General features: G+C 41.8%; 1 protein-coding gene across 4 annotated transcripts in view; it reads left to right on the forward strand.

The window, feature by feature from the left end:
- The window catches only part of LOC121285555 (protein HIRA), a 119,641-nt gene that overhangs the window by 14,499 nt on the left and 81,520 nt on the right, over nt 1-23,622 (forward strand). For all 4 annotated transcript variants that reach the window (XM_041202087.1, XM_041202089.1, XM_041202090.1 and 1 more), the window contains 3 exons: nt 5,196-5,291; nt 5,588-5,748; nt 6,722-6,889. In XM_041202087.1, the coding sequence (XP_041058021.1) occupies nt 5,196-5,291; nt 5,588-5,748; nt 6,722-6,889 (425 nt within the window). The remainder of the gene's footprint in view (nt 1-5,195; nt 5,292-5,587; nt 5,749-6,721; nt 6,890-23,622) is intronic.

The raw sequence follows: 23,622 nt of genomic DNA on the forward strand, positions 1-23,622 counted from the left end.
TTGTATCCAGCTCTAGCAAAACCTCACTGCTCTTATATTCTTTGCTGCGGCTAATAAAGGCAACTATGTCCTATGTCATCTTGACATATTCTTGGAATAGATATCCACTGTTTCTGATCTCAATCCAGAGACCTCCACTGGAGGTGAACGTGTATGGATGCTAGCTGAGGCCCAGGTTTGGCGTTGAAAATGGCTGCTTCCTGTGATTGAGTGGTCCCATCTATACTCATTGTTTGGGCCTTCAAATAGTGGCCACTTGGGCAAGGTACCGGAGAAGAGCCAATGTCTGTCTAGCTGTATCATAGAAACATACATAGAAAATAGGAGCAGGAGTAGGCCCTTTGAGCCTGCTCCGCCATTCAATATGATCATGGCTGATCATCCAACTCAATAACCTGCTCCCGCTTTATCCCCATATCCTTTGATCCCTTTCACCCCAAGAGCTATATCTAACTCCTTGAAAACATACAAAGTTTTGGCCTCAACTACTTTCTGTGGTAGCTAATTCCATGGGCTCACCACTCTCTGGGTGAAAAAATTTCTCCTCATCTCAGTCCTAAATGGTCTACCCCATATCCTTAGACTGTGACCCCTGGTTCTGGACTCCCCATCATTGGGAACACCCTTCCTGCATCTACTGCATCTATCCTGTCTAGTCTTGTTAGAATTTTATAGGTTTCTATGAGATCCCCCCTCATTGTTCTGAGCTCCAGTGAATATAATCCTAACCGACTCAATCTCTCCTCATACATCAGTCCCGCCATCCCAGGAATCAGCCTGGTAAACTTTCGCTGCACTCCCTCTATAGCAAGAACATCTTTCCTCAGAATAAGGAGACCAAAGCTGCACACAATATTCCAGGTGTGGTCTCACCAAGGCCCTGTATAATTGCAGCAAGACATCCCTGCTCCTGTACTCGAATTCTCTGGCTATGAAAGCCAACATACCGTTTACCTTCTTTACCGCCTGCTGCACCTGCATGCTTACCTTCAGCAAGTGGTGTACGAGGACACCCAGGTTTCGTTGCACATTCCCCTCTCTCAATTTGTAGCCATTCAGAAAATAATCTGCCTTCCTGTTTTTGCTACCGAAGTGGATAATCTCACATTTATCCACATTATATTGCATCTGCCATGCATTTGCCCACTCACTCAGCTTGTCCAAATCACACTGAAGCATCTCTGCATCCTCCTCACAGCTCACCCTCCCACCCAGCTTTGTGTCATTGCAAATTTGGAGATATTACATTTAATTCCCTCATCTAAATCATTAATATATATTGTGAATAGCTGGGGTCCCAGCACTGATCCCTGCAGTACCCCACTTGTCAATGCCTGCCATTCGGAAAAAGACCATAAGACCATAAGACATAGGAACAGAAATTAGGCCATTCGGCCCATCGAGTCTTCTCCGCCATTCAATCATGGCTGATTAGTTTCTCAACCCCATTCTCCTGCCTTCTCCCCGTAACCTTTGAGCCCCATACCAATCAATCAATCAAGAAAACCCGTTTATTCCTATTCTTGTTTCTTGACTGCCAACCAGTTTTCTATCCATCTCAATACATGCCCCCAATCCCATGCGTTTTAATTTTACACGCTAACCTCTTATGTAGGATAAATAAACCACATCCACTGGCTCCCCTTCATCAACTAATAATTCCATTCTCGAAAAATTCCAGTAGATTTGTGAAGCATGATTTCCCTTTCGTAAACCCATGCTGACTCTGTCTGATTCTGCCACTGTTTTCCAAGTGCTCAGCTATTAAATCTTTTATAATGGTCTCTAGAATTTTCCCCACTACTGACGTCCAGCTGACTGGTCTATAATTCCCTGTTTTTTCTCTACCTCCCTTTTAAAATAGTGGGGTTACATGAGCTACCCTCCAATCTGTAGGAATTGTTCCAGAGTCTATAGAATCTCGGAAGATGATCACCAGTGCATCCACTATTTCTAGGACCACTTCCTTAACTACTCTGGCATGTAGGTAATCAGGCCTTGGGAATTTTTCGGCCTTTAATCCCATCAATTTCCCCAACACCCTTTCTCTACTAATACTGATTTTTTTCAGTTCTTCCCTCTCACTAAACCCTGTGTTCCCCAACATTTCTGGTATGTTATTTGTGTCCTCCTTTGTGAAGACAGAACCAAAGCATGTATTTGGTTGGCCAGTCATTTCTTTGTTCCCCATTGTAAATTGTGTCACAGCAGTGTGTCAATGAAGAGAGGAGAGGAAATTGGTGAAAGAAGAATAAAATTAATTTGACAGTAGAATGAGGTAAGAGTTTGTCCATGGCTTTAAGTGATTTCACTGCTGTCAGGGAAGGTGCTGAGCAAAGGCAGGTGTTTCTTCACAGAGGAAAATTAACATGTTAATGGCTAATCTTGCAGAATATTTTAGAAGTCAGCTGTCATAGATCTTTATTGGCATCTAGTCTTGATTGGTGGGAATATAGACTCTCACCTATAAAGGTTCGCAATCTATCAATCTTGTTACATGGCATAACTTAGCCAGAGACAGCTGTAAAAGCAGATATCACATGCAAATAACCTTAAGGGTGACTGGGAGTTAAAAGACTTTGAGTTGTTTGATTCCTGGTGAACTGAGAATCCACAGACATTACAGCACTAACTTAGATTTTGCTGGCGTAAGGAATAGAAAAATTCTGTTTGATTTTTAATGCTCGGGATTAAGGCACAATGATGAACAAAATCAGATCATAGGAATTTCATTGATCAAAAGAAGAGCCTTTGGCCCATTGTACTTATGCTGATGTTTGCTCTTACACCGGAGCTATCTAATGCACCTCCTTGTCCTCTTCCTATGTTTTTATATATTTTAAATTATTTGTCAAATTTCATTTTAAATGTTAAGGTCTCTGCCTGATTAGCCAGTTGTGGTTAAATTATATTCTAATTGACCTCTGTGTGAAAAAATTCTGCTAACTTCATTCTTTTTATTGTAGTGATGAATAATCTATGTCATTTTGTTAACATTGCTGCCATTAGCTAGTGAATTGTTATCATTATGTACCCTCTCAAAGTTTTCATAAGCTCTCAGAAGGCCCTTGTGACTTTTCTGCATCTGCGCCTCTGCACGTTCCTGATGATGTCTCTCAATGTGTTCGATTCCCTCCTGAATGAGCCAATTTGGTCAGTCACAAGCCAGGGTCTCCCATGACTTGGCAGATATGTTTGACCTCTTCAGGGATATTTTGAGGACAAATTGAAGTATATCTATACTGACCTAGAGGACCTCAAGATCCTTTTAACATCCTTGCGTCTTGCTAATCCCTCTTGTATCTGCCCTCGTACTTCTCTCCACATTGTGCTTGAGCATACTATGACGTCTCCCTCACCCCAAGAGTGTACTGTTTTTGACAGGTTTGCCTCCTCACTATACTTATGGGGAACAGTCAAGCATACCTCCAAGACTTTTCCCTGCCTTACTACATAGTATAAATTCCCTTTGTGAAGATATTGGTATTGTTTCAGTGAAGCCCATCCTGTAGTGTTTCCCCTGCCCCAGAGCTCATCTCAATGTCCTAAATATCTAAGACCCTCCCTCCATAACCATCTGTCATGGCAAGCATTGCCCGGCCTCAGTGCCTGACATTGAGAGAAATCCTGAGCTTAATACCCTGGTGCAATGTTCCCCCTACAATGACTTCTGTTTATATTGTGCCTTCAATATAATAAAATGTCCCAAGGCACCTTGCAGAGGCATTATAAACAAAATATCACACTGCCTCACATAAGGAGGTATTAGGGCAGATGACCAAAAGCTTGGTCAGAGAGATTTCAGGGAGTTTCTTAAAAGGAGGAAAGTGAGGTAGAGAGGCAGAGAGGTTTTGTGAGGGAGGAATTCTAGAGCTTATGGCCTAAAAACTGCAGGCACAACCACCATTTGTGAAGTGATTAAAATTGGGGATGCTAAATTCGCTGAAATTAGAGTGCAGATATCTTGGAGAAATGTGGGGTTGGAAGAGATGACAGAGATAGGTCATGGCCAAGCCACGGAGAGACTTGAAAGCAAGGTTGAGAATTTTAAAATCGCGATGTGTAGCTGGGAACCACTGTAGTTCAGCGAGCACGGTGGCGGGTGAATGGGATTTGCTGTGAGTTAGAACAGGAGGAGCATAGTTTGGTTGACCTCAGATTTACAAGAGGTGGAATGTGGGAGGCTGGCCAGGAGTGCATTAGAATAGTCAAGTTTGAAAGCCATGCGGATGTGTAGCCAGGCAGCAAGCTTTAACGTACTGTATAGTGCAGTACCGTGTAGAACAAATAAAAAAAACTAAGTGCAAAAGACTTTGTTCCCCAGCATTGACATCCCTCAGCTAAAAATTCACTAACGTATGAATTGTTTTAAAATAGTAACACATTGTATTTTTTTTTCTTATTCGCTCCTGGGCTGTGAATGTCACTAGTAAAGCCAGCATTTATTGCCCATCCTAATTTCCCTTGAGAAGATGGTGGTGAGCCGCCATCTTGAACCACTGCCATTCACATGATGTAGGTGCACCCATAGTGCTGTTAGGAAGGGAGTTCCAGGATTTTGACTCAGTGACCAAAGTTCCAAGTCAGGATGGAATGTGACTTGGAGGGGAACTTGCAAGTAGTAATGTTACCATGTGCCTGATGCCCTTGTCTTTCGAGGTGTTGGAAGTCCCAGATTTGGAAGGTGCTGTGAAAGGAGTCTTGGCGAGTTGCTGCAGGGCATCTTGTAAATGCTACACACTGTAACAAGAATGTGCCGATGGTGGAGGGAGTGACTGTTTAAGGTGGTTGATATCAAGCAGGCTGCTTTGTCCTGGATGGTGTCGAGCTGCTTGAGTGTTGTTGGAGCTGTACTCATCCAGACAAGTGGAGAATGTTCCATCACACTCCTGACTTCTGCTTTGCAGTTGGTGGACAGGCTTTGGGAGTCAGGAGCTGAGTTACTTAACGCAGAGTTCCAGCTTCTCATTTGCTTTTGTAGCCACAGTATTTATATGGCTGGTCCAGTTAAATCCTGGACAAAGATAACCCCCAGGATGTTAATTGTTGGGGATTCAGTGATGGTAATGCCGTTGAATGTCAAAAGGAGATGGTTAGATTCTCCCTTAGAAATGGTCTTTGCCTGGCTGAGGTTTCCTTTCTTGGCTTTACATTGTGCAGTACAGTACACTGATTGAAGATTCTGTCTGTTTTAGATGTGATGGACCTGGCCTGGTCACCCCACGATGCTTGGCTCTCCTCCTGCAGTATAGATAATACTGTTGTTATCTGGAATGCTCTGAAGTTCCCAGGTGAGATTGGAAGTTAGCTTTAATTTGATGAACATGTCCTTTATGGAACCTGTATGAATAGGAATCCCTCACGAAGCAGTGTTGAGGATTCAGTTTTACCATAGATATTCTCTGTCTCAAACTCATGCAGGCCTTGTTTCCTGTGAACAAATTGCGATTATAATGTTTGAACTCTACATAGAAAATTTACTATTGGTCACTTAGGTTACAGATACAAGACGGGCTCTCATTCACTGGAAAAGTTGTAAGCTTCAGAGGCAACCATACAGTGAATGCATTTCAACTCTTTCTTGCAGAGATCATTGCAACATTACGGGGTCACTCAGGCCTGGTGAAGGGCCTCACTTGGGATCCTGTTGGAAAGTACATTGCATCCCAAGCTGATGACCGGAGCTTAAAAGTATGGAGGACCATGGATTGGCAGCTGGAGACGAATATCACTAAACCCTTTGATGAAGTATGTGCTTTCAGCAAATGTTTCAATTGTTGCCTTGGGGTGGTGCAATTCCGTGTTGCTGTTTGTCACTTGTGGGAAGCGTGTTCATAAGATTACGCCTGTAGCAAATTAGAATGCAGGCCTTTGTCAGCCATCATGCCACCTTCTCTTCTGCCCTTTTTTCCCTCCGGTCATATTCACGCTGAAGGTTGGCAGATGACAATTTTGTTTTAAATTGGTGACCTATGACTCTAATTTAGATTAGGCCTTAAAAATAAATGGCCTGTACCTCCAGCTGAAACAGGTGGTAATCTCATTTCAGCATTAGACCAACACATTGTTCTCTAAGGTGTTGAGTGCCTGAACTAGTGGACTTTAAAGGCACTCCAGAATAAGTATGTTTTGCGTTTTAAAAGTAATTTATATGGGTCAGGCAGGGCATCAGTGCTCTTGGTGGCCCTCAAAGGTCAGACCTCTGCAGTTCTACCCCTCGATTGCCTCCGACTTTGCCTATTTGCACCAGTTGGGCTGCATATTTGACCCCAGATTCTATCTCTGTTCAGCGAGATGCTCAAAATACACAAAGCTAGCAGTGGTTTGGAACTGACACCCAACCATGAGCATTGTTTGTGCCTTGGATTAATTATGTTGGGTGGGCAGTGAGATGAGACAGCCTGGTGGAATTGGCTACATCAAAATTGCCGCCGATTCTTCAGGTAAAATCTTGTTGAATGTCTTGTTAGAAGAAGCTACTTTGATGTTGCCCATCCAGTCAATTCGTACTTGGAAGTGTTAGTCAAATACCAAACCGTATGATGCTCCCTTGAAAACGTTACAGAAAGGTAATCTGGTATGCAAGTCATTTAGTGAAGTTAGGTTTACAGCAAGAAGTCATTGCTCCATTATTGCTATGGTAATTGTAAAATATTTTGTGAACATGGTTTGTGTGACCACAAAGGATTATAGTCCATATGATTGCTTCATTTTGCTAAAGTGTGCAGGTACAACACATGTGCTACGTTTAAGCTGGTCCCCGGATGGCCATTACCTCGTATCTGCTCATGCAATGAACAACTCAGGCCCCACTGCGCAGATCATTGAGCGGGATGGCTGGAAAACGAACATGGACTTTGTTGGCCATCGGAAGGCAGTGACCGTAGTGGTAAGTGTTCTGATCTTTTGAATGCTGCAGGAAACACTTTGGAAGAATATAATTTATAAGTGTGTTTATTCTTTCTGGTTTCTGGAGAAGGAGAAAAGAATTGGAAACACAGGGATATTGGACCTGAATTTACTGTCAAAATTATGGAGAGGCTCGCCACGCTCACTGTTTATGCTCAAATTGCACAGCAACTTCAGACAAGGGCAGAAGTGTGGTTAAACAAGAATGCAATTTGTTTGTGACGTGCATTGCTTCGCTGTTTGCTTCCTGAAATGAGATTTTGCTGTTATCCCACCATTGAAATGCATTGAAAGATGTGAAGTACCCATATTTGGATTGCAGCTATGTGTTAGTGGAATTCCCAAGCCTTTTATGAAGAAAACACCGAGACTAGGATGCTTTGGTGGAGACTGTTTATCGCTTACCACAGAGCTTACTTCTCCACTCTAAACACCCATCTTCAGTGCTGGCTGACTCTTTTTTATATACATATTTGAGTATAACTAACTAATCAATACCCAACACCTGTTCACCTTATTACCTTAAACTATTGGGTATTTAACATCCATCAACAGAACCTATTAGATACTAATAGATTCCCCTCTTTAAAATGCAGACTAAAACTATTCATAAGGAAAGATACAAAATGATAATACATGTTATCTTATTATACAATAAATCAATCTTTAACATGCTCCATATTTTACCCCCCACCACCTTGAAAACAAAAAAAACTTAATAAGGTTACAACATGAAAATTTTTCAATCTATTTAGAACACAGGGCATTTTTCTTTGAGGATATTCAACAATTTCTTTGGACAGGCAGTTGTCTTTGTGAAACAATCTGACAACTAGTGACTTGCGTCGACCCATTTTATTTTTGAAATCCCCTTCCTTTCCAACATCTCTTTTGCATAACACTCTTTGTCGAATGGACATTGTCCCAGAGCGAACAGTTATCTATTTAGCATTCTATAGGCACATTTTTTCCCTGTTGCTCCTTACATAGGAGTTCTTTTAAAATATTTGTTAAATAAAGAGTCATAACTGTCATTTCTACCAGCGCAAGTGTCTTCACAGCTAAGGTACTTTTAACTACTCTCTTTACTTTCTTCGATTCCCATGTTAATGGACAACAGTTATCATTTCTTCCCACTAAAAAGATAATTAATCCTGCTGTACTTGAATAACCATCAGGAAGGTTAATGTGTGAGGTGCCACTGAAATATCTAATATCGTCCCTTCTGGGTCACCCAGGTCTGGAAATCTCAGCGTATGTTTGTCTAACCTTAAGTTCTTCAATGTCTTGTTTGCTTTTAGCACTTCCCCAACAGTATCATTTTTCAGCATGGTGCTCAGTTCTAATACATCATAGCATGCATCTGGTCTAGTTTGTGCACATAACCAGTTTAATTACCCAATTAAGCTTCTTAATTGATCTGCTTATTCCTTGGCTGTGGAGTCTTTCTTTTGTGAGGATCAGGCCCGATTTATCAGGATCTTGTTAACACTTTCTAGGTAAGACTGTTGAGTTAAGGTTATTCCCAACTTAGTCTCCCTAATGTCCATCCCTATATAGTTCAAAGCTCCAGAAGCCCAACTTGCAATTTTGAATTCTGTTATAATTTTATCTATCACAAATTTCTCAAATGTTGCAGATTGTGCCCCTCCCCCTGCACTTTCCAGGAAATCATCCATGTGCATTAGAAAAATGCCTGCTAGTTTTCCTTCATTGTCCCAATAAAACAATCCTGGATCTGCTTTTAGCTGAAGACAGCCAGCTTTTAGTGGAATGACCTAACTGAAAAATACCAAACCCTGGATGCATTATTTAGCCTGTAAATAAATAAATACTTATGTATCCTCAATATTTCCAGCTTCATTTGGAGGCTTTAAGAATACTTCTCTTTTCCCTTGCAAAAATGCTGCTACGATGTCAATGGATTGACATTCCCATGAGTATATTGCTAAAAGTACTAGACAAATCCTCAAACTTACTTGGCCTGCAGTTGGGGAGGCAACTCTAACTTTCTGGTCATACAGTTGTTCCTCAAATCCCCGAGCTACAAGTTTGGCCTTAGCTTTATACATACCATTGTATGTACTTTCTCTGTACACATCCATCTATGGGACGATGCTGGCTGTCCTTTGTCTTGTCCCTCTGTGTAAATGCCAAACTCTCTCCAATTGTCTGTTTTTGTTTTGCCTCCTTTAGCAATTTACTATCTAACTTGGTAGTAGCCATGAGAGCTTCTATATTGTAGGGGCTCCTACTTCTTGTGTTGCTCCTCGCCTGTTCTTTGTTCCTTGCTCTTGTTAAACTACGTCCCCTACTAGATCTCCTGTCCCTGCTTAGACTTTTACTACTCGACCCATCCCCCCTGCAACTAGACTTCCTTTCGCAAGTTCTTGATCTTTTCTTTGGGCTGTGATCACAGTAGCTCCACTGTCTGAACTTACACTATGTTTCCTGACTTTCCACAATTTTACTTCCTTCTTCCAATCCATAGATCTGATATTTTGCCTCTTGTCTTGTACATTCAGCCAGTTTTTGTATTTCCCGGCGGCCTTTCCTGCTCTTGCTGCTTTGGTGGCTTCCTTTCACTCACTAGCCCCTTCTGGCATATATGCCACCCTAGTTCCAACTTTCGGTGGTTGATCTTTGTGATAAATGGCCCTATCCTGACCTTCACTATCACTTGGTCTACTCTGTTTGCCCGTTATCTGCCACAATCTATTGTTTGTACAGGTATGGCATATGTGTGCGCAAAGTGCATGGTGCATCTTCAGTTTCCATCCTCTGCTCAGGCTCCATCAATTTGTAATCAGTGCCAGTAAGCCACATGGAATGTATTCAAACAGTTTGGTTACCATGTTTTGCCATCAGCGCCTATAACTTTTCCTGGGTCTCTCCATTCTATCTGCCCTACTCTTTTATAATACAATAATGTCCTGACTCTGAATTGCAAATCTACAGATCTACCAAAAACAATTGCTTTATCGTGCCCAATGCCCAAGTTCATTTGGGTCTTTTTCATTGAAGGCTTACTTAACAGTAAAGGTATTTCACTCCATACCACACCAGTACTGATAAAGTGATTCACCCCTACTATTTACTATTTTTAGTGATTTCTACATGTTACCATCACAGAACCTGAAGCAAGTAGAACTGTCATATTCTTTGATATAAAAGCAGCAAATGCTGGAAAAACTCAGCAGATCTGGCTGCATCTGTAGACAAAGAAACAGAGTTAACGTTTTGAGTCCATATGACTTCTTCAGAGCCCTGTTGACCACCCCTTGGTTATTCCTCCTTCCATAATTGCCCAACTCCCACTGCCTGTTTTGGCTCTCAAAAGAGTCTCAGTCCTCATAACTTTGTTTGTAATCCTCCTTTCGTACAGAAGTTTGGGCCCTATATTTGTACGGTCTCAATGCTGCTAGCATTGTGTCTCCCATCTTCGATGTCATTGTTGAAGAGCTCATTGCGCCATAAAAGCGGCTGGAAATAAATGCTTTCCAAAAAATTTTTAAGGCTTCGGATATTTGATTCAAAAGTGTATCTCTTTCTTTGAATCTAACTCCAGTTAAAACCAATCCATGTTTGATAACCTATCACAGCCCAATAATTTAAAGGCAAGTACTGATTTAGGAATTTCCAAGAGGAATTGCTGCAATCTCGTATATAGTCAATTAAACTCCAAGATGTATTCTTCTATGGAAGAATCACCTATTTTTAAAAAAAATTACCAAAGTCCAACCAAACCTCATAAGCATACAATAAGTTATCTTTCACATAAATTTTATCCACGAGTCTCAAGAGACTGTCCAAACCTCCTTTATTGTGTGGTTCCTGAATGTCTAGTTCTGACAACACTGTGCAACTCACCTTGCTCCTGGCAGGAGGCAAAAATGCCTTGCTTTCTTATTGGAAGAGATGTGATCCGTGTTCATACCTCAACTTTATTTTTCCATTGATCGTACGGTTCCGTTTCACAAAACAGTGGTGGAACATCATATCCTGCCACCCTTTACCTGGTTTGCCATCTTTCTTCAAAGAGTCGCCAATTATAGTTTTCTCTCTCAAAAAAATACTAGTCTAGAAGTAAATCTTAGTCTCCAACCTTCAATTTCAGGAAACCATCCTCTGCTACCAAATGTCAGTGGAATTCCCAAGCCTGGTTGTGAAAAAGACACTGAGACTAGGATGCTTTGGTGGAGACTGTTTATTGTATGCCACAAAGCTTACTTCTCCACTCTAAACACCCATCTTCAGTGCTGGCTAACTTTCCTTTATATATGCATTTGCGTATAATTAACTAATCAATGCCCAACACATGTTCACCTTGCTACCTTAAACTACTGGGTATTTAACATCTACCAACAGAACCTATTAGATGCTAACAATATGGACTAAAGTTATCATTGAGTTAGAGCTTGTTCATTTCAATCTAACTACTAAGGTGTAAAAGTTTTAATTTTTCCAAACTGAAAATTAACTTTTACAAGGGTGGCACCTCATTCCTAAAACCTTTAAAAGTTTTCTTTAAGTATTTTTTTTTACTTTGAATTATGAGAGAGAGAAAGATAATCTTTCTTTCCTTTCTTTCTTTCTGTACCTGATTTGACAGTGAACTCAATATTTTAACTTGCATTTTCTGGTCAGACTCTTGCACTGTTCATTAATAATTATTCAGTCTAATTGGTTAAGGAGATGCATAGTTGCTTGCTCTGTTCACACAGATCCCAGATGCCCTAGAGTGAATGATGTTTTGATCTTCCACTTACAGCCACTTGCCCTGCAAAAGCCCATGGAAATTAAACAGGCAAGGGCAAATTAAAAAGGACAAGGATCTGGTGCCATTTGTTTGCTGGCTGTTGTAAATACTGGCCCAGTACAGGAGCAATGTGAATATATTTTTTATTTACTGGGATGAAAAAGCAGGAGAGATGTATATTTTGTAAGAGTGCAGTTTTATGCTCAGTGTTGTATCTCTATCAAAAACTGGCCTGGGGAATAATTACTATTTGGATCTTGTAAATTTCCCTCTAATTTGTTAGGTCAAATACTCCCTCACCTGGAATTGATGGTTCATGCTTGGGCAGTGATTCTCAAACTTTCCTTTGTAGACCTTGCAAATATTGGTACCTTCTTAGAGATCCCTGTCCTAATTCCCAAAAGGCAGTGTCAACTGTAAAAGGAAATCAGTAGTCATTCCAGAAAATGTGAATCATTTGGACACAGCTACTGAAATAATCAGCAAAGCAATAAATTCAGTGAAAAAAGTTTGAGTAACCTTGTGCCCTCCAAGATGCCTGGGTTTTGCCACCCCAGTTTGCAAACCTATGTGAATGGAAATGGTTGTGTGGGTTCAGTTCCCCTAATGTTGTTCTTCAATTTGCTAACCTGGACAGTGAACATTTGTAGGTTATTAGTGGGTCCTTGCTATTATGAATTATTGTGTTGTCATTAGTAGAAAGTAGGCCTAAGCGTGACCATGCCTTGCCCCTGCTTTGAGCTTCCTCACCTTGCTATACATTCTGTAACATTCTCTGTCTAAATGATCTTGGTGGTAGTAGTATGGTGCTTCTCACCAAATCATATCTTTGTTTCTCCCCCCTCTCTATCTCTCGTACCTTCTCTTGCCTCACTTTATTCTACCCTCTTACCACGCTTTTAAAATATTCATTCAGTACTGTTCCCCAAGCCCCTAGTTAGTTACCAAAGAATTTTCTCTCCTTTCCTCCCTCAGCATTGACACTGAGTGCTTCTTCATCTTTGATTATTTCAATGTCTATTTCAACTCACCTTGTCCTTTCTCCTCTGATTTCACTGTCCCCTCAATTTCTCCCTCCAACTCCTCTCTGTTTATGGCCACCTTGTCATCTTCCTGATCTCTCTCTTCCCATTGTCCCAGTCATAAAAATGGCCATCTCTGAGTAGTTTTTTTTATTCGTTCAAGGGATGTGGGCTTCGCTGGCTAGGCCAGCATTTATTGCCCATCCCTAATTTCCCTTGAGAAGGCAGTGGTGAGCTGCCTTCTTGAACCACTGCAGTCCATGTGGTGTAGGTACACCCATAGTGCTGTTAGGGAACAGCTTCCAGGATTTTGACCCAGCAAAATACTTCCAAGTCAGGATTGGGAGTGGCTTGAAGGGGAACTTCCAGGTGGTGGTGTTCCCATGTATCTGCTGCCCTTGTCCTTCCAGATGGTAGTGGTCATGGGTTTGGAAGGTTCTGTCTAAGGAGCCTTGGTGTATTCCTGCAGTGCATCATGTAGATGGTACACACTGCTGCTACTGTGTGTCAGCAGTGGAGGAAGTGAATGTTTGTGGATATGGTGCCAGTCAAGTGGGCTTTCTTTGTCCTGGATGGTGTCCAGCTTCTTGAGTGTTGTCGGAGCTGCACTCATCCAGGCAAGTGGGGGGTATTCCATCAAACTCCTGACTTGTGCCTTGTAGATGGTGGACAGACTTTGGTGAGTCAGGAGATGAGTTACTCATTGCAGGATCCCTAGCCTCTGACCTGCTCTTGTAGCCACAGTATTTATATGGCTACTTCAGTTCAGTTACTGGTCAATGGTAACCCTCAGGATGTTGATAGTGGGGGATTCAGTGATGGTAATGCCATTGAACATCAAGGGGCGATGGTTGGACTCTCTCTTGTTGGGGATGGTCATTGCCTGGCACTTATGTGGCATGAATGTTAATTGCCACTTGTCAGGCCAAGCCTGGATATTGTCCAAGTCCTGCTGCACTTGGACATGGACTGTTTCAGTATCTGAGGAGTCGCGAATGGTGCTGAACATTGTGCAATCATCAGCGAACATCCCCACTTCTGACCTTATGATGGAAGGAAGGTCATTGATGAAGCAGCTGAAGGTGGTTGGGCCTAGGACACTACCCTGAGGAACTCTTGCAGTGATGTCCTGGAGTTGAGATGAATGACCTCCAACAACCACAACCATCTTCCTTTGTGCTAGGTATGACTTCAACCAGTGGAGGGTTTTCCCCGATTCCCATTGACTCCAGTTTTGCTAAGGCTCCTTGATGCCACACTCAGTCAAATGCTGCCTTGATGTCAAGGGCAGTCACTCTCACCCCACCTTTGGAGTTCAGCTTTTTTGTCAATGTTTGAACTAAGGCTGTAATGAGGTCAAGAGCTGAGTGGCTCTGGCGGAACACAAACTGGGCATCAGTGAGCAGGTTATTGCTAAGCAAGTGCCGCTTGATAGCGCTGTTGGTGACCCCTTCCATTACTTTACTGATGATGGAGAGTAGACTGATGGGGCAGTAATTCGCCGGTTTGGATTCATCCTTTTTGTGTAGAGGACATACCTGGGCGATTTTCCACATATCTTGGTAGATGCCAGTGTTGTAGCTGTACTGGAACAGCTTGGCGAGGGGCGCGGCAAGTTCTGGAGCATAAGTCTTTGGCACTATTGCTGGAATATTATCAGGGCCCATAGCCTTTGCAGTATCCAGTGCCTTCAGCCGTTCCTTGATATCACGTGGAATGAATCGAATTGGCTGAAGAGTGGCATCTGTGATTCTGGGGACCTCCGGAAGAGGCCGAGATGGATCATTCACTCAGCATTGCTGGCTGAAGATTTTTGTGAATGCTTCAGCCTTATATTTTGCACAGATCTGCTGGGCTCTTCCATCATTGAGGGTGGGGATATTTGTGGAGCTGCCTCCTCCAGTGAGTTGTTTAATTTTCCACCACCATTCAAGACTGGCTGTGGCAGGACTGCAGAGCTTAGATCTGATCCATTGGTTGTGGGATCACTTAGCTCTGTCTATCACTTGCTGCTTATGCAGTTTGGCATGCAAGTAGTCCTGTGTTATAGTTTCACCAGGTTGCCACCTTATTTTTAGGTATGCCTGGTGCTGCTTCTGGTATGCCCTCCTGCACTCTTCATTGAACCAGGTAATGGTAGAGTGGGGGATATGCCAGGCCATGAGGTTACAGATTGTGGTCAAGTACAATTCTGTTGCTGCTGATGCTCCACAGCGCCTCATGGTTGCCCAGTCTTGAGTTGTTAGATCTGTTCGAAATCTATCCCATTTAGCACAGTGGTAGTGCCACACAACACGATGGAGGGTATCCTCAATCCTTCAAAAAACAGGACTTCTTCTCCACAATGACTGTGCGGTGGTCAATCCTACCAATACTGTCATGGACAGATGCACCTGCGGCAGGCGAGGATGACGTCAAGCATGCTTTCTAGCAGCTGTGTTATTTAGGGCTCGGCCAGCTTGGTCAGTAGTGGTGCTACAGAGCCACTCAAAAGGTAATGGACATTGAAGTCCCCATCCAGAGTATAACGCCCTTGCCACCAAGTGATGTTCAACGAGGAGAACTGACTCATCAGCTGAGGGAAGGCGCTGCATGGTAATCAGGAGGTTTCCTTGCCCATGAGACTTCGTGGGGTCCGGAATTGATGTTGAGGACTCCCAGCGCAACTCTCTCCCGACTTTATGCCACCTCTGCTGGGCCTGTCCTACTAGTGGGATGGTGATGGAGGAGTCTGAGACATTATCTGTAAGGTATGATTCCCTGAGGATGACTATGTCAGTATTGAGACAGCTCTCTCAATTTTGGCATTAGCCCCAGACCCCAAATGTTTGCAGGGCTGCGATTGCCGTTGTCATTTCCCATGGCTAGATCGATGCTGGGTGGTCCATCTGGTTTCATTCCTTTTTTGCGACTTTGTACAACTGAGTGGCTTGCTAAGCATTTAAGAGTCAACCACATTGGTCTGGAGTTACATGTAGGCCAGACCAGGTAAGGACAGCAGATTCCCTTCCTTAAAGGGCATTAGAACAACAATCGACAATGGTTTCATCATTAGATTTTTATTGAGTTCAAATTCTGCCATCTGCCGGGTCCCCAGAGCATTACCCTGGGTCTCTGGATTACTAGTCCAGCGACAACCACTATGCCTCGCCTCCCTTCCTTGTATCTCTCACTGTCCTCTCCCTCCTATCCCCTTAAAACTCCTATCTGTTGGCTTTTTCATTTGAATAGAAATTTCTCATCTGACCTCTAGCCTGCAGCCACTGTAGTTAGTTGTATTAGTTGAGATCCGCCCTCAGCGCAAGGCCAAGGTGTAAGCCTGAGACCTTCCTGGTGGATGTGGTTCAGCATCATATGATGCATTTCGACTCTGTTGGTGGCGCAGACTGGTCTGAATTTGATTTAGCAAAACTATCTTAATTCTCACGGTGAGGTGGGATCTTTCTGAAGTCATTTGCTGCACAATCATTAAAGGACAGAAGGGGGCCCTTTGGTGGCTCTTATGATATAGTGGCTGTGCTTTGTCCCACACTGCTGCTTTTTGTCTGTCTTCTGATAAGTTCCTTGTCCTAAACTACCTTTTCAAATTATTTATGGAATCAAGTTCCAACAACTTTTCAAGTTCAGTGGACCGGATCCCAACGGGCAAGATACAGACCGTACCCACCTGGCCCATGCTTGCAAAACACAAAATACAGTGTCCAACATTAGATGTGATTCTGTGATTGGACAACATTTGCTAAATAATCCAGTGTGCTAAAAATGACGCTGTCAACCAATATAAGATTGTCAGTCGGGCTTGCCGTTTGGCGCATTTGCATGTACTGGAAGCTACATATATTAATACACAGGGCCCTGTTCTTTGCAGACAGAAAGAACATGTACACACATTGTGCCTGTTTTGGCTAAACAAAATAAGTGATAGCCATTTGCTGGTTTATTCCTCAGGGCACTGCCTTGACCAATCAGTGTCAAGCTGCCTGGCTTAAATTTAAAAAAAAAAGCTTAGCAGTTAACTGTCAGTCTTCATTAAGTGGAGCATTCTCCATGGCAACACCTCTACCAATCAGAGTCCGCTTGCCAACCAATCAGCTCTCTCTTCTCATACAGTATAAGTTGTTGCTTCCCCTGACATTGGTATTCTGATGAATGCATGATGAAAAGCTTTGACAAAATGTCTTTTTTTCAGCAATATTAACAAATAATTGGTTTAGAGTCTTAGATGCTCTGACTTACTGGGGGCATTCTCCTTTATTTTTTCTCTGTTCACTATCATTAGGCTCAGAGTAGTTACAGAAAAATAGAAGTGAAATGTCAAAATCCTCAGCTGGAGGAAGGCTAATTTAAATGAGTTGAAAAGGAATCTAACCCAAGTGTTTTGGAATCTGAGATTGACAGGTAAAGCAATGGGAGGCTTTTAAGGTGGAGATGGATAGTTTAAGCACAGACCAGACACATTCCCAAAAGAAGAAAGGTAGAGCATTCAAATCCCTGGATGATGAAATGTTTAAAGAATAAAATCAAACAGAAAAAGGAGATTTATGAATCAGTATTCAGGTTGGTGGTTCTCTAGTGAAAGTACAGAGAAGAACTAAAAAAGAAAATGAGAGATGAACACTGTGTGAGAATAGATTTGTGGGTAACGTAAAAAGAGAGCCCTAAAGACTTTTATAAACACATAAGATGGAAAAGAAATAAAGTAGAATTTTACGTCCCACGGATGGGAACGCGCCTGACCCAATTGGATGTAAAATTGCGTGAGATGACGTTGGGTGAGTGTTCCAATATCATTGCGCACTCGCACAATATTTCACTCGGTGGGCTCGTGCAAACGTTGGAAGTGCACTTGCTGACAATTAAGAGGGCAATTAAACCCATTAACAACGCAATTGTCTCCAATTTTTCGTGGCCCGTCCAACCTTACTGTTGGCGGATAGGCAAATTGGCCAGGTGGCCTTTACATTTTTCATCAAACCTCATCCAAGGGCGAGATGAAATCTCCGTTATGAAATGAAAATACTGTCCTCAGATATTTATTTTTATTTTATGAGGTAAATTTTCAGGTACTTGCTTGTGATGCATGGACATTTTTTTGCAGCTTTTTAAACCTTTTATTTCATAATTTGAAGATCTGCAACACTCTGAGGTAGCTGCCTGCCTTCAGGGAGCTCTCTTGCAGCACTCCCTGCAGTGATGTCGGCCCTCCCCTGCCCTCCCCTGCCCGCCCCTGCCCGCCCCGCCCCGCCCCGCCCCGCCCCGCCCTGCCCCGCCCCGCCCTGCCCTCACCCTGGCAGCACTGAGCTTTTCAGTGTGCATTTCACGGTGTCTAGCCATTAATTGGCCAGCCAGCATGAAATCATGGTCAGCAGTCCTTTTCCTGGCCGCTCCCAGGCCTGCTGATTGCATGCACCTGCCAAAGGTAAAATTCAGGCCAAAATTAATTGGCACTGAAAAAATGTGGGTTAATAAATGAAAGCCAGCATGGATTTGTTAAAGGCAAATAGTGTTTGATTAACTTTGATGAAGGAATGGAGAGGGATCTTAGGGGAGCATATTGGAATCTATATATATGGTCTTTCAAGAGGTGTTTATCAAAGTACCAAGTAGTAGACTTTTTAGCAAAAATAAAACCCTTGGAATTAAAAAAGGCAGTGGCTGTGTGATTACAAAACTGACTAAGGGCCAGAAAACAGTTGTGATAAATGGCTGTTTTTCAAACTAGAGGTGAAGGTACAGTGATGTCCTCAAGTGGTCAGTGTTGGGCCCACTGTTCTCTTGATAAAGGTTACTAACCTGAACTTGGGTTACATAGCATAATTTCAAAGTTTGCAGATGATATGAAACTCGACAATGTAGTAAATGATGAGGAGGCTAGTAACAGACTTCAAGAGGACCTAGATTGGTGATGATAGAAATGTGGTAGGTAAAATTTAATGCAGAGAAGTGCAAGGTGATTAGTTTTGGCAGGAAGAATTAGGCAATGCAATATAATTGAAGTGATGCAATTAAAGAGGGTGCAGGAACAGAGAGACTTGTGGGTATATGTGAACAATGTTTTGACTGTGGGTCCCAGGTAGAGATGGCTGTTAATAATATCAGGGCTATGGGGAGAAGGTGGGGGAGCGGCATTAGGTAAATTGCTTTGGAGAGACATGGACACAGTACAGGCACAATGGGCCAAATAGCTTCCTTCTGTGTTGTAACCATTCTGTAATAAGGCACAAGGGAGCCTTCGCTTTAGAATACAAAAGCAAAGATGTTATGTTAAACATTTAATAGACACTGGCTGGGCCCCAGATGGAGAATTGTGACAGATTCTGGGCACCATATTTTAGGAAGAATATCTCCGTTTTAGAGAGGGTGCAGGGGAGATTTACAAGAATGGTTCCTTTTGTTTTATTGTGCGTAGCCCATTCATTTAATTGCATAGGCCCTTCAAATTATTGATGTGTGGCTGCACATGCATGGTTACTTACAGGGAACAACTTGTGCTTGGCCTGCATGGGAAATTCTGTGTCGTGCAGCTTAGAGGGAACATTGGTAACAGGGTTGAAAGACTTCAGCTACATGGAGTAACTAAGGAAACTGGGGTTGTTATCCTTGAAGTGGAGGATGTTAAGGGGAGATTGGAAGGAGGGGTTCAAGATCATGAATGATTTTGACAGAGTAACTAAGGTAAAACTGTTTCCAGTAGCAGAAAGTAGATTACTAGAGGACACAGAATTAAAGTAATTGGCAAAAGAACCAGAGATGACATGAGGAAAAAAGTGAGTTATGACTTGAAATGCAGCCTAAAAGTGGTATGTTACGATCATGTCAGGGACTGTTAACGTTCAAAGAAAAAACCTGAACACCCAGCAATTAACCAACAGAACCACACCACAAGATCTCACGTTTTAAAATATAAACAAATTTCATTGTATATCAAAAAAGCATTAAACGAAGTAAGCACTATTAATTTAACACTGTGGTGTTACTATCCAGTTAGGGGCTGTTAACATTTAAAAAGAAATTCAAATACTTTGTTTTGACAAATAGAACAAGATTTCACTTTTTAAAAAAAAAATATTTTATATAAAAAAGCTTAAGTTAATGGACCCTGTTTTGTTTAACAGTGTGATTTATAACTATATATGTTATGCATTCAGGTTCACTTCCTACTTCTCCCGCAAATTCTGTTAAGACACAACAATCTTAGTTACTTACTACTGTAGGGGACACCCACAAGTGTGCAATGGTCCTCTGGAGAATTTTCCTCAGCTCCAGTTATTCTCAGAGGTAAAACTTTCATTTACCCTCTTTGACTCTGGGAGTCCTAGTCCAGGATTCTCTTAAGGTTAACTTGCAGGTTGAGTCGGTAGTTAGGAAGGCAAATGCAATGTTGGCATTTGTTTCGAGAGGACTAGAATATAAAAGCAGGGATGTGCTGCTGAGGCTTTATAAGGTTCTGGTCAGACCACATTTAGAATATTGTGAGCAATTTTGGGCCCCGTATCTCAGGAAGGATGTTCTGGCCCTGGAGAGGGTCCAGAGAAGGTTCACGAGAACGATCCCAGGAATGAAAGGCTTAACATATGAGGAACGTTTGAGGACTCTGCGTCTATACTTGATGGAGTTTAGAAGGATGAGGGGGGATCCGATTGAAACTTACAGAATATTGAAAGACCTGGATAAAGTGGATGTGAGGAAGATGTTTCCATTAGTAGGAGCGACAAGGACCCGAGGGCACAGCCTCAGAGTAAAGGGAAGACCTTTTAGAACAGAGATGAGGAGAAACTTCTTTAGCCAGAGAGTGGTGAATCTATGGAACTCATTGCCACAGAAGGCTGTGGACGCCAGGTCGAGTGTATTTAAGACCGAGATAGATAGGTTCTTGATTGGTAAGGGGATCAAAGGTTATGGGGAGAAGGCGAGAGAATGGAGTTGAGAAACTTATCAGCCATGTTTGAATGGCGGAGCAGACTCGATAGGCCGAATGGCCTAATTTCTGCTCCTATGTCTTATGATCTTCTGGACTCTGGAGACCTCAGTCCCTTGGTTTGGCTAATTTTCCAATATTTCCATGCTAATCTGCTGGTTACTTTCTTTTGCAGTAAGACACTGAGACTTGTTGTATATTTCCCCACTAGCTTCAAACTAGGCAATCTTCCAGCTTTAGTTCCTCACAAGATTCAATCTGAGATTAAAGCCTTGAACGTGGTCAGTGATGAAGTTAGTGTTTTATTCTGCTTAAAGTGCAGGCCTATTTAACTGTCATCTATCTTGTCTAACTTCTCTCAGTGAGCTGCAAATCACATGTGGTCCAAACTGCATCTGAAGATTTCTCCCAGCAAGCATCCAGGATAAATTGAAACCAAAGAGCCTTCCTAAGCTCCACCCATCTCCATGGCAATGCAACCTGCTCTGGGCTATCCCCAAATAAACCTTTAAACTAAATATCCCTCACCTACAATTTCTCTAGCTAAGTAAGCCCACTTGCTGTTTTAAAGCTCTATGTCTTCTATTCTGACTCTATTAAACCAACATGGATAACCTTCTGAATTGCCATTTTTAGGCGTTCTGGCAATCACTAAAGCCAGCATTTTAATTACTATGCTTTCACAGCAGTAACTTTCCCAGAACAAAACATTTCCTCTAAAATATTAACATGAACTATAGACTAGATATTTGCAACAGTAGATTATATTTACTTACATTATGAACTAAGTTCAACTTTTTTACTCCTCCCCCACCCCTCCAAAAATAATTCCTCTATGCCTTACAACAACCTTGAAGGTTCATTACTTTATATGGACAAACACAAAGGTTTGCCACAGCCCTCCAAAATTCGCTTTAATTCCCTTCAGGGTTCTAGCTATCCTCTGAGGTAAGACTCTATTAGCTTTTGGCTATGCGGCCCTTCGCCTTTTCCTTTACAGATCTCAGCTCCTTGTTCAGGTTACCAACAGATATCCAACTGCCTTTCCACCACTATTCAAGCTAACTGCTGACTGTTTTCTGCTGCAAGGCTCTGTGAGGACCACTGATGAGTTCATCTACTAGCTGCAAGGTAGAGCAAATCTTTCACCTGCTTTTTCCTCATGAAATCCAAACTAAACTGCTTGGTCCTGTCAGCAAACACACATGGATAAATTAAACAGAAGAACCTTCTAACCAAGGCTCCACCCTGCATCACTATATCTATGACAACGTGACATGCTTTGGGATGATTCAAACTGAAATGTGAACAAATTATTTTACCTGAAACGCAACTCTTTTATTCTGCAACCAATATGAATAAACTATATTGCTAATGGAGTTTTACGACCCTTCTCCAGACTCCTGGCTTCATTACAAGCTTAGAGATGGATCATTCATTGTTCAAGTTTTTTCATTATTAACTCTGACTTGCAAGATACATTTAAAAGGTAGCGTTTGTTTAATAAACCAGGTTTGTTTGAGTTGCATTTACAGCAGAGCTGCTTTCCCAGTTTCTCAACCAAACATCCACTTAGGTTGCATTTTTACACTTTAACCTCCAACCTTTAAGTTTTATTCCTAAATTTAAAAGTTATATTCTAAAACATATGAACCATGAAGTAGTTTTTTGCAGCAGGTGTAACTCTCAAAAGGGAAGTGAATAAACACTTGAAGTACTCTTGGAAAACAGCAGGATAGTGGACTAATTGGATAATTCTTTCAAAGAGCTGACATGGATATGGTGGGCTGAAAGGCCTTTTTTATGTCATTCTATGATTAGCCGAGCAGATCACATGGTAAGTTAATAAATTCGCCTTGCCCTGTAAAGAAAAGCGGATTTAGATTGTTTGGTTATGTTTTGTTTAAAAAGCCTTCACTGTCCTTTCCAGCTTCCATCTCATTCCATGGAAGATCTGCTCTGACTTTGCATTCATGAATGCCAGCTGTATATAACAGCAGTGAGATCAATAGTAAGATCCCTGCATTTGATTTGGAGTGTTTATAAATGATGTTGAATTTAGACCGGAGAGTAGAGCACTGTGCCATTAGTGTTAGCAGAGACTGTGGAATTCTACATTTAACCTTCCCCTTTGTCTTTTATTTGTTTTTACAGTGTGATACATGATGGTATCTTATCCAGTTTATTAATTTTATCACTCTCTCCCACTTAGTCACAGGCCAAACAATTTATGGCCAAAATGACTTTAATTATTCCATCTATACCTTGTTTAACAGTTTCCTTGACATCTTATTTACATTTAGTCCTTAGAAAACCTGTTTCCAGAATGCTGCAATGCATCATTTCTCCACCAGAATGATTAAAATACATTTAATTAAAAGCTTGTGTGAAGGAAGGAAGATCCCTCTGAATCGAATTTTTTCTTGTTAATTGGATCTCTTTCCGGATTTTACAATAAGATGTGGTTGCACAGTGGTACCCAATTTTACCAGCATACCTGATATTATAGGGTTGTCAAGGTGAGTTTATTAACTTACCATGTGATCTGCTTGGCTAATCATAGAATGATATAAAAAAGGAGACCCTTCAGCCCATGTGTGCATGTCAGCCCTTTGAAAGAATTATCCAATTAGTCCATTATCCTTCCCTTTTTCAAGAGTACTTCAAATGTTTATTCAGTTCCTTTTTGAGAGCCACTGCCATGCAAACATCAGATAACTATGTTATTACTTCATTTAAACCACCAACTGATCAATCTTCAGTCAGAAAAAAATAAAATGAGGATCAACTTGACTATTGATAACTGAATTGTAAAGCAATGTGACTTGAGTTTAGGCACTGTTATGGGGGTGGTGAATGGGAGGATAAGGTAAAGCTGTCTTGTGTCGAAATGAAAGGAAGACTTGAACTTACATAATGCCTTTCACAACCACGGGATGCCCTAAAGTGCTTTACAACCAATTAAATACCTTTGAAGTGTTGTAGGAAACATGAGCAACTAATTTGCTATCTGT

The sequence above is a fragment of the Carcharodon carcharias genome, chromosome 13 (assembly GCF_017639515.1).
Source record: "Carcharodon carcharias isolate sCarCar2 chromosome 13, sCarCar2.pri, whole genome shotgun sequence".
Lineage (NCBI taxonomy): Eukaryota > Metazoa > Chordata > Chondrichthyes > Lamniformes > Lamnidae > Carcharodon > Carcharodon carcharias.